The sequence below is a fragment of the Berghia stephanieae genome, chromosome 10 (genome assembly GCF_034508935.2).
Source record: "Berghia stephanieae isolate SIO BIC M18660-M18661 chromosome 10, UCSD_Bste_1.3, whole genome shotgun sequence".
NCBI classification, from domain to species: domain Eukaryota; kingdom Metazoa; phylum Mollusca; class Gastropoda; order Nudibranchia; family Aeolidiidae; genus Berghia; species Berghia stephanieae.
In genome coordinates this window covers 18,375,426-18,393,517 of record NC_088369.1, presented here as the reverse complement: position 1 = coordinate 18,393,517, position 18,092 = coordinate 18,375,426, and the positions used below count along the sequence as shown (strand labels likewise).

General features: G+C 35.6%; 1 protein-coding gene across 9 annotated transcripts in view; it reads left to right on the top strand.

Annotated features, from left to right (window-relative positions):
- The window catches only part of LOC144980753 (dedicator of cytokinesis protein 9-like), a 134,633-nt gene that overhangs the window by 16,609 nt on the left and 99,932 nt on the right, over positions 1-18,092 (top strand). For all 9 annotated transcript variants that reach the window (XM_078928524.1, XM_078928525.1, XM_078928521.1 and 6 more), the window contains exons 8-18: positions 551-618; positions 4,845-4,928; positions 6,790-6,951; positions 8,433-8,669; positions 10,825-11,027; positions 11,531-11,641; positions 12,582-12,667; positions 13,279-13,469; positions 13,969-14,034; positions 15,455-15,550; positions 17,480-17,640. In XM_078928524.1, the coding sequence (XP_078784650.1) occupies positions 551-618; positions 4,845-4,928; positions 6,790-6,951; positions 8,433-8,669; positions 10,825-11,027; positions 11,531-11,641; positions 12,582-12,667; positions 13,279-13,469; positions 13,969-14,034; positions 15,455-15,550; positions 17,480-17,640 (1,465 nt within the window). The remainder of the gene's footprint in view (positions 1-550; positions 619-4,844; positions 4,929-6,789; positions 6,952-8,432; positions 8,670-10,824; positions 11,028-11,530; positions 11,642-12,581; positions 12,668-13,278; positions 13,470-13,968; positions 14,035-15,454; positions 15,551-17,479; positions 17,641-18,092) is intronic.

Below are 18,092 nucleotides of genomic sequence, written 5' to 3'. Positions count from 1 at the left end.
TGTCTCTCATCCGTTTGCCTTTTATTGATTGGTTGAATGATTGATTGAATGATTGATTAATTGGTTGATTGATTGAATGATTGATTGATTAATTGGTTGATTAATTGAATGATTGATTGATTAATTGAATGATTGATTAGTTAATTGATTGATTAATTAGTTGATTGATTAATTGAATGGTTGATTAATTAGTTGATTGATTGAACGATTTATTTATTTACTTTTTTATTTATTTATTATTATTTTTAAAAAATTATGTATCTATTTGTTTATTTATATATTTATTAATTTATTTATATATATTAGTATTCTCACTTCTTATTTCACCTACAATATTGTTTCAGCAGTTCAGTTCATCATCAAGGCAGATTCTGCCCTGATGATGCAATGAATTGCTGAAACAATAATATCAGCGAAATAAACTGAATACTGACATAATTCAAGCACCTTAATAAATAGTCGGAACATTCCATAGATTTGTGCGCTTGAATATCTCACGGAATATTCATATATTAATTAATTAATTAATTTGTTTATTTATTATATACAGAAGACAATGCGTCAACTGGAACACCAGAAAATTACAAAGAGACAAGCACGAACCACCCTGTTGTTAAAGTAAGTAAATATACACATGAGATTGAAATGATAAGATGTCTTATAATTACACCAGGTAATGTAAATGGTGCTGCTTGAAGCTCAAAGAAATGAATAACAATGCGAAATTGAATGTAAGCTTCAATTTAATATACGAAAACATAAAAAAGGATGTTTCGGGTTTCCCCTTTATCAACAAAACAGGATGAATGAAACACGACTGACGCATGAGATAATGTGGTAGTGGCGTTGTTAACAACCACTAACTACCACATTATCCCATTCGTCTTTAGTGTTTCATTCGTCCTGTTCTGTTGATAAAGGGGAAACCCGAAACGTGCATTTTATCTGGTTTTCATATATTAAATTGAAGCTTACATTCAATTTCACATTATTATTTATAATTTACACCATACTCTCATTTAATATTAGTTTGTTTTTGTTTGTTGGCTAGAAAAATTTATACTTCAGAAATCGACCAATTATTAGGACGAGCTCAACTTGTTGAAAAGTCTGTAATCTGAAACACTGAAGAGGGTTTGAAGAATTCTCAGGTTTGGTATTTTTCGACAAATTGCATGAGAGAGAGAGGGGGGGGGGGTTCATATTAAAAGGCCTTTCTTGAATGAAAAGTTTCCTGGAAATAAATCGTTTATACTCTTGTCAGGCCTGATAGTTTGACTTCCACACTTTTTTTCTTGAATTTATTTATCTTTTTTTTTCTTTTGTTTTTATACAGCACACTTTTTTTTTTGTTTCTTTTTATATTTATACACCTCACTTTCTTTTTTTTGTATTTTTATACTCCACACTCTTTTTTCCTGTATTTTTATACTCCACTTATTTTTCTTGTTTTTATACACTCTTTATACTTTTTTTTTTCTTTTTCTTTTTGTAGCCCTCACTTTTTTTTTCTTTTCTTCTCTTTTTTTCTTTTTTTTTTTTTAAAAATTAAAATCAGAACTGACTTTTAATTTGACTCATGTATATAAAACATACAAATGTTTTGTAGATGAAATTTGAAAAAATATGATTAGCATCTTGTCTGTGGTCTTCGGAATCTTGTATATTCTTTCACAATAATAAAACGGAATATACGCTTTAATTTCATTTAGAATATAAAGGACAAAGACAGATGTTGTCGACATTTCGGATTTCCCCTTTTTCAACAATACACCACGAATGAGACTTTAAAGACGAATGAGAGACGAGAGCCTGGCATTGTTGCGGCCTTAATAACATCATCAAAATTTAATGCATTTTGGATTTGTATGTCTCAAGTATTTAAATATGATTTTGTTTTGTTCACAAAGGGGAAACCTGAAACGTCCACATTATATGTTTTTGTAAACTAAATTCAAGTATTCATTTGATGTTTTTATTTTCGTTATTATTTCGTCCAGCATCAAACAGCAACTTTCGCATTTTTTTTCTCACTTCACAGGAAATATTAATTGAACCAGATTCGAATAGAAATTCAAGAGAAATCCTAAATGAAAATTCCCCAAAAAACAATATAAAGCCACAACAACATCCACCTCCTTCATCTCCTAAATCTTCTCCCCTGCCTTCTCCTAACCCTCTCCCTCGAAGACTTCTCACTCTTCCTCTTTCCTTCTCTTCAACTTCTGCTGCGTCTTCCTCGTCTTCTTCCATCCCTTCTTTGCATCCATCTCCTCAATCCCCGTCTACATCATCTACAACTCCCGTCGTTACTCCGACCGCAGAGTCGGAATCCACTCAACTCTCCACCAATGAAAATAGTAAAGACGACAACTTTGTTAAACCCAACGGAGTGCCTGTTGTCCTGAGGAGAAAGAAGCAGGTTGAGAAAAGAGATTGATTGATTGATTTGGATGATCAATGGAATGAATTGAATGAATTGTTTCCATTCTAATATGTCCCCTCCCTGATTGAATTTTGTTATCACTGACTTGTTATCATCACATCATCATCATCATTATCATCATCATTGTCATCATCATTATCATCATTATCTTATCAAATCCAAGATTTGCACCAAAAATTTCCTGAATTTTGTCTGTGAAATATTGCCAAGTCTGATCGAGTGTAAGATTGTCGTAACCAATTGCTTTCTAACAGGATAACTGGTTGACGTGTGAAACCCAACCCACGTTTTTTTAAAAAACCTCTTTCAGATGTCTTTGCTATCCAGAATTGTTAATTTCATGTCTATGGTTTTCTTTTACTGAGTCGACCCCAAATGTGTGGAATTCCCTGCAGCTGTAACAATCAACGGCCATGCTTTTTAACAGGATAACTAGCTGATGTGTGATACCCGAGTTTTCCTGGGTGGGGTTTCTGACCTCCCATAGTGGGCAGGGGGGGGGGGGGGGTACATACTGTGTCTTCTATCCCCTTATAACAGTTTTCCAACATGCTTTTTGTCTTTGTCTTGGAATGAGATTACTTGGTTTTGTCCTGGCCCTGGCTGGAGTCCTAGCTGGGAGTGAAACAGTCAAATGCATAGTTATTGTTTTGGGAGATGATATTTTTTCCCTTGTAAAGCATCTCTCTGTTATGTATTATTATATTTGTTATTTTGAATGTATAATGTAAGCATTTGAGTGTATTACTCTTTGTTGGATTTTGTGCTTGTGTCCGGATGAGACTTATAGGTGATCTCAAACTAAGTACATTGGTGGTATGCTCTTGGAATCTACATCTGATCCCTATTTGTTCCCGGTTCCCCTATGTCTTACATTTTCTTTGGTGCTTTAATTGAAATTCTAGAACTTTTTACTATCCCATTTTCTTCCTTTTTACTGGTGCTGATATAACCTAAATGTGTTGCGAGCGCCGTAAAACCCTTAAAACCAAACATACTCGAGTTTTCAAAAATTATTTCACATGTCCTTGATATTAGGTTTGACGTATATCAAATCGGTTGGGCATTCGTGTAAGATAAAGATTTGAAGAAAAACAAAGTATATGAAACAGTGGAAGACAAAGCAAGAAAGAAAAATACAAGAAAAAAAAAAAACATCCCAAAAAAATCAGTCGAAGGAACCGAGGTTGATCCTGGGTGAAATTGAGATGTCTACTCCAAAACCAGTTATTGGGTAGCTGGGTCTGTTATATCTGGTGGAAAGTACTTTGCAATAGATTAGTGTCTTATCCAAAAGGTAGCAAGCAATTTCTATCGTCCATTTCGCGATTTATAGAAACTGGGATGAATTTTGGCTCCTAATAGGCTTAATGGCTCTGATGGAATTTGAAAAAATAGAAGAAAAAAAAATGTGTGTGAAACCAGCATGTGAAAGTAACATTTGTGAAGAAAGCATGTTAAAAATAACATGAGTGAAGAAAACGTGTGAAAACAATGTATGTGCAGGAAGCATCTTAACTGTGTAACTTCTGTGAAGAAACGTGAAAAATCAACGTGTGAAGCAAGCATGTGAAAACAATAAATCGTGCTGAGAAAGCATGGGAAAGTAAAGCGTGTGGCCAAAGCATGTGTGGTTTGACAAATAGGCCACACAATTGAAATGATTAAATGGATATTTGGAGTAGACGAATTAAATTTTGTCAACTAGTTAAATACTAGTTTGTTTAAGGTTTTTAGAAGCAGTTCAGTTAGTCATTATTTTATTTTTTTTTATTTGATGAAATTTTTCCATATAATTCCATTTTTAACTTTACATATGTTGTAAATGTTATGGTTTACAGAAGGATTCTGTGCAAATTATATTTCTTCTTTTTCTTCTTTCTTCTTCTTCTTCTTCTTCTTCTTCTTCTTCTTCTTCTTCTTCTTCTTCTTCTTCTTCTTCTTCTTTCTTCTTCTTCTTCTTCTTTCTTCTTCTTCTTCTTCTTCTTCTTCTTTTGTATTTTATTATTATTATTATTATTATTATTATTATTATTTATTATTATTATTATTATTATTATTATTATTATTATTATTGTTATTATTATTATTATTGTTATTATTATTATTACTATTACCATTTATTATTATTATTATTATTATTATTATTTTATTTATATTATTATTATTATTATTATTATTATTATTATTATTAATGAAGATCACATCTATGCTTTATACGTTGGAAAACTGCTCTAGAAAAAAAGAAAAGAAAAGAAAAAAAAAGCAAGACGACAAATTATATCTTTACCTACAAGTTTCAATGCCACCCTCTCCTACCCCAACCCACCCCGACACACGTACACATCCCACCTAATCCTATCAATATTTGAATTTGTATTTTTATATTTCCACCCAGTATTGTCGAGAGACGGATTCGTCCTTATCCAAACTGAGACAAGAATCCAGACAAAATCTTTTTGGCATCTATCCAGACATGCGGGTAAGTCGAATGTTATTATTTAGAGCATGTATATAGCGCAATATTTACTAAAATTGCTCAAAACACTTTACAAGAGGTCCCTAGCCAACAGCAACACTTGTTGCAACACGTATGAAGGGACATAAAGCCTTTTTGGCGATATTATGATTTTTTCATACAGAGACAACGCTGTTAACGATCAGATACTCATTTTGCACTTGAGTACTTTGAGAGACTGTGAGTAAGGAGCCTTTTCCAATGACTCAACTGCGCGCCGCTCTAAGCTGGACTTTGAAACCGGAACCCTCTGGTCCGAAGCCAAGTATCATACCACTAGAGCAAATAGCTACGAATCATTTAATTCACCTGGATTCGTTCTTATGAAGGCTGATGACAGACACAAAAACAGAGAGAGAGACAAAAAATCCTTCATCCGTCAAAGTATATGGTCATATGTTATAGTGAATGACATAATCAGTTGAATGGTGAAAAGGTTTGAACTGAGATATTGCCAAGTTTAATTAGAAGCTCAATTTTGATAAAAAATGAGTTCTTGTCATAAATGATTAAATCAACCCTTTTTGTACATCTTCAGGAAATATCAAAGCTTAATTTCACTTCTAAATATTTTTTACAGCTAGTCAAGTTGAAAAAGTATGAAATTTGAGAAAAGTTGCTGGATACCTTTCCCATACATCTGACCATAACTTCATGAAAAATCACACGATTTTCTTCAAATAAAGATTAGAATGCTTTGGGGAGCATATTCTTTTAGAAAATTAAAAAAAAAATATTTAAGAATGAAAATCCGAAATGTTCACCTTCCGACTGATTTTGTCTTGCACTGACACATATAATTCTTGTCCTCAATCAATTTAAGCTGTTTTATAAATAATAACACAATTCATTTTTACAGTTTAAAACTTTTCTGTATCCTAATTGTATGTTGCCTGCCACAAAGTTCTTTATATTTACATTAGTCAAAGTGATACTAAGATGCTAGAATCCGTGGACTGTAAAAAGTAATAAACAAAAATGAATATAACAGCTTCATAAAAGAACAAAATACCAAACATGGAATGGTTCTGGCTCAAAACCCTTCTTCAGCCAACAACAAATTACAATAAAAGCGTAAATAAATTACTAAAATATCCAGGCCGACAACAGAAAATACAGAACATGGCAGCCCTCGTTGTACTGCAGAAAGACAGGAAAACTGCAGCTCCCGAATTACTACAGCAGCTGCATTGGCTGCCAGTGGACCAGCGGATTAAATATAAATCTTCAACTATCGTTTTCAAATGCCTGGAGGGCTCGTCACCAGCATATCTCTCAAACCTCATTGAACGGTATAACCCACAGCGATCGCTTCGATCAACGAACGACCACAAATTGAAAATAGCTGCTGTCGTGTGAAGGCTGGTGAATGCGCCTTTCAGCATTCTGGTCCAAGGTTGTGGAATTTACTACCACTAGAGATACGTTCTTCGTCTTCACTAGAGGAATTCAAGCGTCGATTGAAGACATTCTTATTCCGACAGGCTTTCTTTTGATTATGTGTATAATTTGCGTTGTTCGTGTACTGTGTTAGGGCTTAATGATTAAGTTAATCTATGTTATGCGCCCACAGCCCTCCTGATGAAGGGATGTTTGGCGCACTATAAATCTATACCATTAATATTATTATTTTTTTTTACGTCCTTTCTGTAGAAAAATCTTGGAATGTTTACAATTTTTTTCTTCTCTCATTATAGAGAAGAATGGGGGTCCTGATAGCTCAGTTTGTAGAGCACTCACTTCACAATCAAACCGGGATAAACTCCGACTCCATGGGCTGAATGGTTCTGATGGACTGCTTTCATTTATTTTTTTTTTTTTATAGAGAAGAATGTTTGACGAGGAAATGGAAGATGAGGAAGAGGATGAAGAGATCGACGTGTTCCCAAGACCGTCTGCGGAACGCTATCTACTCAAACTGGAAGAGTTGAAATTTGATTTGTCTATGAACATGGCCGACGAGGGCAAGGGAAACAAGAAATGCAACGTGAGTACATAATATAGACCAATTTTGGATAAACTATTTTTAGTAACGCCGCATGGCCTTAGTGGAGCAGTGTGCCAGCCTTACGTAAAAATGTGTATTTTTACACATTTTCATTCATTGTACACATGTTGCTGAGGATTGTACACATAATTAACCCTCTCCTTACCAACTGTAGGAAAATCGTCACATTCGTTACGATACAACCAACATTTTTCTTATTCAAATTTCTCTTGTACATCATAACATTTAAAGAAAATGAACAATGTGTTGTAGAGCATGTTTTGTTAAAGAAATTGTGTATCGCAAGAATTTTACTGCTATTGTGTCTGAGTGATAAACAATCTATTTTTGTGTTAGTTGGGTGTGAAATTTGGGGAAAATCTTGAAAATGGCTGGTAAGGAGAGAGTTAAATTTCTATTAATTAAAAAGCATTTTTAGCATTCATATAAAAGGTCTATAGAGCGACTAAATCTGACTCAATCAACGCTTTGTTTTTGTTTTTGGAATTCCCGGAGACATGACTACGTTTTGAATTAATTTTCTCTAGTAAGATTAACGATAAGCGTTTTTACATATAGTTTTACACATGTCCTTATCACATCTCGATCAGCATTTAGTTATTGTGTGTGAATGGGCTGCCCGGAGACACGACTACGTTTACACTAAATTATCTCTAATTGACTATAAGCGTTAAACTTTACACATAGTTTTTTTATGTTGAAATTTTATTTTTTTTAAATGAGCTTTTATATAGCGCAATATCCACTAAACGTGCTCAAAGCGCTTTACAAGGGGTCCCTGTCCAACAGCAACACTTATCACATAGGACGAGACATGACGCCTGTTAGGCGATATTACCATTTTTCGGACAGAGACAATGCTGCTAACGGCCAGGTACTCATTTTACACCTGAATACGGTGAGAGAATGTGAGTAAAGAGCCTTTTCCAAGGACTCAACTATGCGCAACGCTCGAACCCAGGACCTTCTGATCCGTAGCGAGTGTCATACCACTAGACCACATAGCCGCACTGACTATAAGTGTTAAACTTTACACATAGTTTTTTTTAAGTGTTGGTTCTGATTGTTTGGATTGAGTGGCTGTGTTTAAGAATTGAAGGCTGGTTTTCTAAAACTCGTGAAGTCGATTTAAGTCAATGTAAATTTGATTTTAATCATCATTTGGCACAAGAATTTCCCTTGATTTTTGTGAATTTGAAGTTTAAATGTGATAAAATAACAAATCGAAAGAGAAATTTTAGGGGAAGTAATCCTCAATATCTCAAAATGGGAAAAATGGAGTTAGGGGTTTTTCCAATGATGATGATGATGATAATAATAATAATAACGATAATAATAATAATGATACATTAATAGCAATTGTAATGATGGTAATAGCCATGATGACGATGACGATGATGATGATGGTGATTTTATCAAAAGAAGAAAAAGAAAGTTTATATATGTTTTCTCCACCACAGCCAGAGCCATTCTTCGTGACCTTTGCCATCTACGACGCCTCCAAAAACGGACGGAAGATATCAGAGGATTTCCACATCGATCCCAATGAAGATGAAATCGGAGCCATGATCCCACCCGAACTGTCCTTGTCGACTGCGAGAGATCGCACCAGCAGCTCCAGCATCCACTTGAAGGAAACCAGCCTTGGAAAGATCGAGGGGATTGACGAGGAGAAATTGGCCACAGCCAGGAAAAGGGTATGAATGTTGATTAAAAAGCATTCCCTATATGATTGCATCTATTTCACAGTGCATTTTTAGCTATATTATTAAAAAAAAAAGCAAAGCAAAAACAAAAACAAAAACAAAACAACTTTAACTTTTACATGCATAGTGCAATATTATTTCACCGAGGGGTGGATGATGGGGGGGGGGGGGGGCTTCAGCTACAGAACTGCATAGGTCTCTTTGACTCAATAAATTTTGTTGAAAAGGAAAGTTTAGCTCCTTAGATTTATATTCAGGACTTTGGAGTATTTTTGGATCATGCTGAGAGAAAATTGTTTATTTATAAAGCTATTTAAAGTGAATTTTTCCTGGAAACTACGATTTTTAAAAATTTAAAGTTGGCAGCTCTGCCTTTAGAGCTATTAGGCACATGGAGCTGGAGTTTATCAAGGTTTCTTTTAGCGTTAAACGGAGAATAGCAATGTGGAAGAACTGTTCCAAGAGATTTTGTCTAAGTAAAATGGAGAAAGTTATGAAGGATGGCGATCACCCCCTTCACAAATATATTAAGTTCTCCATGAAGAGCCGTCGCCTTATAGCTATAAAAACAAAGACAACACGTCACCTTAATTCATTATTGCCGCATGGTGTTCGAATTTTTAATGCGCAACTGTGATTTAAATTAAATACTATCTTTTAAATATACACACACAAGTTCGGACTAAAGGCCAGAGGTATGGCCTATCTCAATTTATCAAATTAATATATAAAGTGTTGCTATTGGTTCTTGGTCGTATATTTTTACATTTTTGTGCATTTGCATATTATATATATATATAATGTCGCCATTGATTCTCAACTTTGTGTTTATACATTTTCATACATGCCACGTCTGTAAACGAATTTCCATTTTTTTTGGATGAATAAAGTATATCTTATCTTATCTTATCTTATCTTATCTTATCTTATCTTATCTTATCTTATCTTATCTTATCTTATCTTGCTACCCTTTGGGTAGGATGCTAGTCTATCACAAAGTACTTTACACAAGATATAACAAGGTCAGCTATCCAATTACTGCTGGGTAAACAGGGGGGTCCGAAATAATCTCAGGTTCACCCACTGGGTGGGGTTCCTGACCTCCCATAGTGGGCAGGGGGGTACATACTGTGTCTTCTATCCCCTTATAACTGTTTTCCAACATGCTTTCTGTCTTTGTCTTGGAATGAGATTACTTGGTTTTATCCTGGCATGGCCGGAGTCCTGGCTGGGAGGGAAACAGTCAAATGCATAGTTATTGTTTTGGGAGATGATGTTTTTTTCCTTGTAAATCATCTCTCTGTTATGTATTATTATAATTGTTATTTTCAATGTATAATGTAAGCATTTGAGTGTATTCTTCTTTGTTGGATTTTGTGCTTGTGTCCGGATGAGACTTATAGGTGAACCCAAACTAAGTACATTGGTGGTATGCTCTTGGAATCTACATCTGATCCCTATTTGTTCCTAGTTCCCCTAAGTCTTACTTTTTCTTGGGTGCTATAATTGTAATTCTAGAACTTTTTACTATCCCATTTTCTTCCTTTTTACTGGCGCTGATATAACCTAAATGTGTTGGAAGCTCCGTAAAACCCTTAAAAACAAAACAAACAAACAGGTTCACCCCGGATCTATCATAGTTGCTTTTCATATGAAGCTGTATCAACTGAGCTATTGAGACAGCTATCTTACACCAGTGCCTGCTCCAAATTGTCACTTCCATGTTTTTTTATGTGTCAGTGCATGACAGTGACATAATCTTTTGGATTTGCATATTTAAAACAAATTTTTTTTCATTTTCTGAAAGAATTTTGCTCTCCAGAGCATTTTAATCTTTATTTGAAGTAAATCGGTGATTTTTCATGAAGTTATGGTCAGATGTATGGGAAAGGTATCCAGCAACTTTTCTCAAATTTCATACTTTTTCAACTTGACGATCTGTAAAAAAAATATTTAGAAGTGAAATTAAGCTTTGATATTTCCCGAAGATGTACAAAAATGGTTGATATAATCATTTTTGACAAGAACTCATTTTTTAATAAAAATTGACCTTTTAACTAAACTTGCCAATATCTCAGTTCAAACCTTTTCACCATCCGGCTGATTATGTCATTCACTGTAACATATTGTCAATGTTGGTCCACAGGGAATTTTCACCATCTCAAGGAAGCACCCCGATATCTACCTAGTGGCCCGAATCACTAAAGTGTTGCAGGGAAGCATAAACCAGAGTGTGGAACCGTACATCAAAGGAGCCGACACCAAAATGGGCCTCAAAGTACATCGGCAGATGAAACAGTTCTGTTCCCATATCGGACACTATCACATGCCGTTTGCATGGACTGCCATGTGAGTTCTCACACATTTTGTATTTTTATTTCAGACCTGTGTATCCTTTGACCATAATCTCACCTGTATTGGTCAACAATCAATGTATCCTTTGACCATTATCTCACCTGTATTGGTCAACAGTCAACCCACCAATCATCTTCAGTTCCTTGAAAAGTGGAAAAAAAAAAAAAAAAAACGAAGCTGAACAGTCTTTTCCCATTGTGCTATTTATAGTGCTATTCTATTATTTTGTTATTATTATTATTATTATTATTATTATTATTATTATTATTATTATATTATTATATTATTATTATTATTATTATTATTATTATTATTATTACTGTTATTATTAATATTATTTGTTGTTGAAATTTTAGATGTATATTTATTTTTGTTTTGATTTTAATTTTGTAATTTTACATTGATTTAAATTTCCATTGATCAGATAGATACAAGCCCTATGGCAAATCTTTAAAAGACGTCTATTAATTTTAATTAATTTTTTTTTTCTCGTCCAGACCCCTTGACAATAGCGTTGGCCATGGCCGTGTGGAAATGCAACTCTACAAACATGAAGGCTCCAAAATCAACGAGGAGGAGATGATTAAAACACTCCAGGACTTGAAGAAGTGAGTCACCATCCTGTCTTAGGATTAACATTGTACACACCTGCCAATTGGATTCAATAGTCTGATGTCACGTCGCCCAGCAACGGCGAGCAGCGTGGTTCTAAACAAAGAAAACTCGTACTTTTTATTCTTCATGCTGGCTAGAACTTTTACACATGTCATGTGATCAGAATGTATAAAAGTCAAAACAAGATCAGATTTATAATGTTTTTTTTCCCATCTGGATACGCTTTTATGCTCGTCGGAGAAATATTTCATAAGGGCGTCCGCCATTGTTCCGATAGTTTAGAGCCAGTTACTAAGTTACCATGCGTCATTACGAGGGAAGTGACGTCATGACTGTTGAAGTGTATTGCCACTAAGATAAAGAACTGAACAAGTGTGTGTGAAAGGTGCCAGACAAAGCAAGAAAGAAAAATACAAGAAAAAAAATCATCCAAAAAAAAAAAATCAGTGGACCTCGACTGGAGATCGAACCTCAGACCTTCTGATTACTGATCAGACGTGCTACCATTATAATGGTATATTGCATTATATAAAAGCTCATGTTTTTTTTTGTTGTTTTTTTAAAAGCTCTCATCTTTTGTTTTTTTCTCAGTCAAAACAGATCAATTTTGGATTATTTACCCTTCAAGACAAAATTTCTCTGTCGTCAATCTGAATGTATTTATGTCTTTATTGTTTTTCGTTTGTTGGCTGAAGAAGGGTTTTGAGCCCGAAACGTTATGTGTTGGGTATATTGTTCTTTTTTTTTGAAGCTGTTATATATTCAATTTTGTTCATTACCCTCGAGATTCAGAGTTTTTAAAAACCAAAAGTATACAGGACAGTTGGTGCAATTTTGCTGTTTTAAAATCAAAAATAAATTAATAAATTAAATGTTCGACCAAGTTTAACTGGTTAAAACCTTTTTTTTTTTTTTTCACTTTACCCTCGTCAGGCCAGACAAGAAGTCCAGACTTCAAGAGATTCCTGGGAAGCTGAGAATCTTCTTCGAGATGCTCCAACCAGATCAAGCCTGGGATGGTAAGTTATTATTTTTTTTTATCTGAGTAATAAACATACTGTGGATGTCCAGCTTTGGACCGCAGGTCCCGAGTTTGAGTTCTGTTTTGATGGTACAGAGTTGAGTCCTTGGAAAAGACTCTTTATTCATATACTCTCTCAATACACTCAGGTGTAAAATGAGTACCTACCTGGATGTTAACAGTTTTGTCTCTGTGGAAATAAAATTAGTAGCGCCTTACAAGCATCATAGGGGGTCCCAATAGCTCTGTTGGATGAGCACTCACTTCATATGCAAAGAGACAGATTTCCTGGGTGGGGTGCTTTAATTGTAATTCTATAACTTTTTACTAACCCATTTTCTTCCTTTTTACTGGCGCTGATATGACCTTAATGTGTTGCAAGCTCCGTAAAACTTTTAAAAACAAAAAACAAAACAGACAGATTTTAATCCTTGCTGAAGTCTGAGATTTATTTTCAACCGCCCCGCCCTTTCTACCCAGCAGTGATTTGGTAGCTTGGTCTGTTAGAGGGATATTGCGCTATATAAATGCTCAATTATTTTTTTTGGGCGGGAGGGGGGATACGCTATACAAATATTTATATATATATATATATTGTTTTGTTTTCAGTGACCTTGACCTCGTCCCTGGTACCCGTGAAACCCTTGGCCACAGAACCCAATTGGTCCAGACCAGCCCTGGAGGTGGAGGAGTTTGTGTCCGACGTGGCCTCTCTGTGCAGCTCCTACGACAGTTACACCAACAACCTGTACATCAGACCTCTGGCCCTGAAATACGACAACCAGAAGGCGTTTGCTAAAGTAAGGGCTTGTCACAAAGATAATTTGATGATGGTGATGGTGATGATGATGATGATGATTATGATGATAATAATTATAACAATAATGATGATGATGATGATGTTAATAATTATAACAATAATGATGATGATGATGATGTTGATGTTAATAATTATAATAATAAGGATGGTGATGATGATGATGATTGATGATGATAATAATTATAACAATAATGATGATAATTATTATTATTATATAGTCAAGTTTAGCTGATAGAGGGCCTATAACTATTTCCATAGTTTCAACATTTCCTTTTTTTTTTCCAGGTAAGAAACTTTGCATGATGATAATGATGATGATCATGATAATAATAATAATAATAATAATAATAATAATAATAATAATAATAGTGGTGATGATGATGATGATAATAATTATTATTATATAGTCATGTTTAGCTGATAGAGGGCCTAAAACTATTTCCAAATTTTCAACATTTAACATTGTTTTTTTTCTCCAGGCAAGAAACATTGCATGTTGTATAGAACTCCGTGACTCAGACGATGAGATGGCTGTGCCTTTAAAGGTAGGTCGTCTTAATTTATTTGGTTCATTTTCTCTCTCCAATGAAATACAAAACTCAAATGTGCGGCTATGTGGTCTTATGGTGTGACACCCGCTTTCGGACTGGAAGGTCCTGGGTTCGAGCCTCGCTCGGCGCATAGTTGAGCCCTTGGAAAAGGCTCTTTACTCACTTAATCTCACCGTGTAAAATGAGTACTTGGCCGTAAACAGCGTTGTCTCTGTCCGAACAATATATCGCCTAACAGGCGGTATGTCCCGTCTTACATGTTAAGTGTTGCTGTTGGCCAGGGACCCCTTGTAAAGCGCGTTGAGCACGTTTAGTGGATATTGCGCTATATAAATGCTCTATTAAAAAAAAATTTTTTTTTAAAATGCCTTAGGCTTCGGTCCGTTTCTGCCTAAAAAAGTTCCAAGTTTTAAAGAAGCAACAGAGAGAAAAATAGAAAGTCACTGACAACAGGACTAATTATGAATATATAATACAATGGGGGCGAAGTGGCCGAGTGGTTAAGGCATTGCACTGTGACCCGCTTCAGGCACTTTCCATTTTTTCCTTGAGCAAGATTATTAACCCCAATTTGCTCACTTGGACAACATGGGTGATTCCTGTTGACATCAGACATCTTGTTTGATGAGTTATCTATATTCCTTCGTGGAATGCCTAGGCGACGTTATTTTATGATGTTGTGGCGGAAGGTTGAGCCAATTAACCAGTAGATTTTTGACCAATCAAAACATGGAATTTGTGACACACCTTCATACATGCTCGGACAAACATGGTTGTTTGTTGATAAACAATAATGTGAATGAAATCTGTTGGCATGGTGGACGCCATATCATTGATTTTAGATGAAGGCCAAGGTAATTATTTAGAACAGAATAACAAATTCCATTAGATGAAAGAGTAAACTTTATTTATTGAGACATCTGCTTTTTATTGCAGGAACAGGAAAAAAGGAAAAAAGGATGATAATAATAATGCTTAATTTTGTCGTTCCCCAAATTAGAGAGTTACATAATAGGTGATTCCTTACACAAAAAGGTCATAATAAGAAAATGAATTTACATTCTAACAAAATCGACCTCTCTCTAATCATTGTTATTGTTTTTATACCGCCAAATGGGTGACTAGTGATCACACGATTTTCTCGATCATATTATAAACGTTTAAGTTTACAAATAGTTTTCTGTGTTGGTTCTATTTATCAAGCGGTAGAACAGTGGGTATTTTACTTAGACCCCTGTGTAGTTCGCTATGTTTACCAATCACTGCCATGGCTTACATTATGACGATTGTCCGAGAGGCGTGGTTATTGAGGTGTCTGCTGTTTTGGCGTATTTTTCAGTCCTCATGTTCATGTCTATGAATCTTATCACTCATCGTATTGAATTTCTCTCCCTTTCTCATTTCCAATTGCCAGAGAATCTACGCAGGACCTGGTCAACGATGTGTGTTCACCAATGTGGCCAGAACGTGTGTCCTACACCATTCGTATGTGCCAAACTTTCTGGATGAGGTAAGAACTATTCAATAATCTTATTATTAACTCACTCAATCCTAGAGATTTTTGCTACTTTTCAAAATTGGAAAAAAATGTATTAAAAATGAGCATTTACATAGATAGTTTTATTCAACTGCCATTAACATGTAAAATCTAAGAACATTAGCTTTGATACCACACCTATAATTTGTCTCAGAAAAATGTAATAAATAGGTACAGGGTAAACTACAGATATAGTCGGTGTTAGGGTTGGGTGAGTTAAAGAGAGACTGGGTAGGGTCACCTCCTGACCTCCGATTGTGGGTTGAAGGGTCACTTTAGCTGTGTGTTCTATCGGGGAAGTGGCCGAGTGGTTCAGGCATTGCACTGTGACTTGTATGGTCCGGGGTTTAAGCCCTGCTTCAGGCACTTTTGTTTTTTTTCCTTGGTCAAGATTATTAACTCCCAATTTGCTCACTTTGGATAATATGGTTGATTCCTGACATCTTTTTTGATGGATTATTTATATTCCTTCATGGAATGCCTGGGCGATGCCATCTCACTTAGGACAACATGCGTAATTCCTGTTGACATCAGACATCTTTTTTGATGGGTTATCTATATTCCTTCGTGGAATGCCTTGGCAATACTATCTAATGATGCCGTGGCGAAGGATGTAATTATTTTATTTCTATTCTTTTTATTATGTTTTCTCTTTCCATTTGATCACTGTAGTCTTAGTTCTTGATAAAGATTTGCTCGTTTTTTTTTCTCCTGGTCCTGGCGTGGATCCTCAACTAGGAGGGAAGCAGTCAAATGTGTAGTTCCTTTTTTTAAGAGATATTAGTAGACTGGTTTTTTTGGGGATGGTTTTTTTTTCTTGTATTTTCTTTCTTGCTTTGTAAGGCACCTTTCATACACACACTTGTTCATATCTTTACCTTACACCGGTGCCTGCTCCCTAGTTTCTTAATTTGATATTTTTCCTACTCTGTACATGACACTAACATAACTAGGCCTACCGATTTTCTCAGCTCACGTCTGCTTCAAAATATTTTGAATACAATATTTTGAAAGTCTGACATTTGCTACTAATTCAATCAGACTTGAAGAAAATCATTTATTTTAACTCCTTCAGAGTCATTGGGCCATATGGAGCTAGAGTTTATCCTGGTTTCTATAGTGTGAAACAGACAATAGCAATTGCTTGCTACCCTTTGGATTGGATGCTAGTCTATCGCAAAGCACTTTCCACTGGATCTAACAGACCCAGCTACCCACTCACTCACTTCTGGGGGGCAGAAAAAATCTCGACTGCACCCTCCATAGATCGAGGTCCCTTTGATTGTGAAGCAAGTGCTCTACCAACTGAGCTATCTGGACCCATTTTTGTATGCAAGCTCCTTCTCATGTGCGGCTATGTGGTCTAGTGGTATGACACTCGCTTTCGAACCGGAAGGTCATGGCTTCGAGCCTCGCTCGGCCTTGGAAAATGCTCTTTACTCAGATTCTCTCACCTTACTCGGGTGTAAATTGAGTACCTACCTGGCCGTCAACAGCGTTTGTCTCTGTCTGATAAATTGTAATATCGCCTAACATGCGTCATCATGTCTCGTTCTACACGTTATGTGTTGCTGTTGGTTAGGGACCCTTTGTAAAGTGCTTTGTGCCCGTTTAGTGGATATTGCTGTTGGGGCCATGTTTAAGTTCGATGGTGGTAATTTTATTTTACATAAATGTAGAAAGATTGAACAAACACTGCTTCTCTTTTGGAGGGAACAACAGACTGAAGTGATCACTGGTAGCCTCCTTTTATTATTCTTACAAACGAGGAGAGCTCACAGAGCATAAGGGAATTAACTCATTAATTTGATGAACAAATTATAAGGTCAATAAGTATAAGTCAACAATTGCGCTTTATAAAAGCTCTTATTTTATTTATATTTCATTGCCTGTTGGGTCCAGGTGAAGATCTTACTACCCGTGGAATTGAAGGAAAAGCATCATTTGTTGTTCCGGTTCTACCACGTAAGCTGTGAGGGCTCCAAGAGTTCGGGGGGCAAGAAGAAAGAAGGCATCGACAACCCTGTGGGATTTGCCTGGATGGCTATTTTGATGGACGGCAGGTAAGCGTTGTGTCTTCTGATTATCTGCGGCTATGTGGTCTAGTGGTATGACACTCGCTTTTAGATCTGAAGGTCCTGGGTTCAAGCCTCGCTCGGCGCATAGTTGGAGTCCTTGGATAAGGCTCTTTACGCACATTCTCTTACCGTACTCAGGTGTAGAATGAGTACCTGGCTGTTAACAGCGTTGTCTCTGTCCGAAGAAAAAAATGTAATATCGCCTAACAGGCGTCATGTCCCGTCCTAAATGTAAAATGTTGCTGTAAAGCACTTTGAGCACATTTAGTGGATATAGCGATATATAAAAGCTCATTTGAAATATATTTTTTTAATATCTGATATTGGGGTTTGTGACTTGCGGATCTCGGGTTCGATTGAGTCCATGATGAATATTTAGGTCCCTGTAAAGTGTTCTTTACTCATGTTGTGAAGTGGTTGGAATTTATGGGAAAATA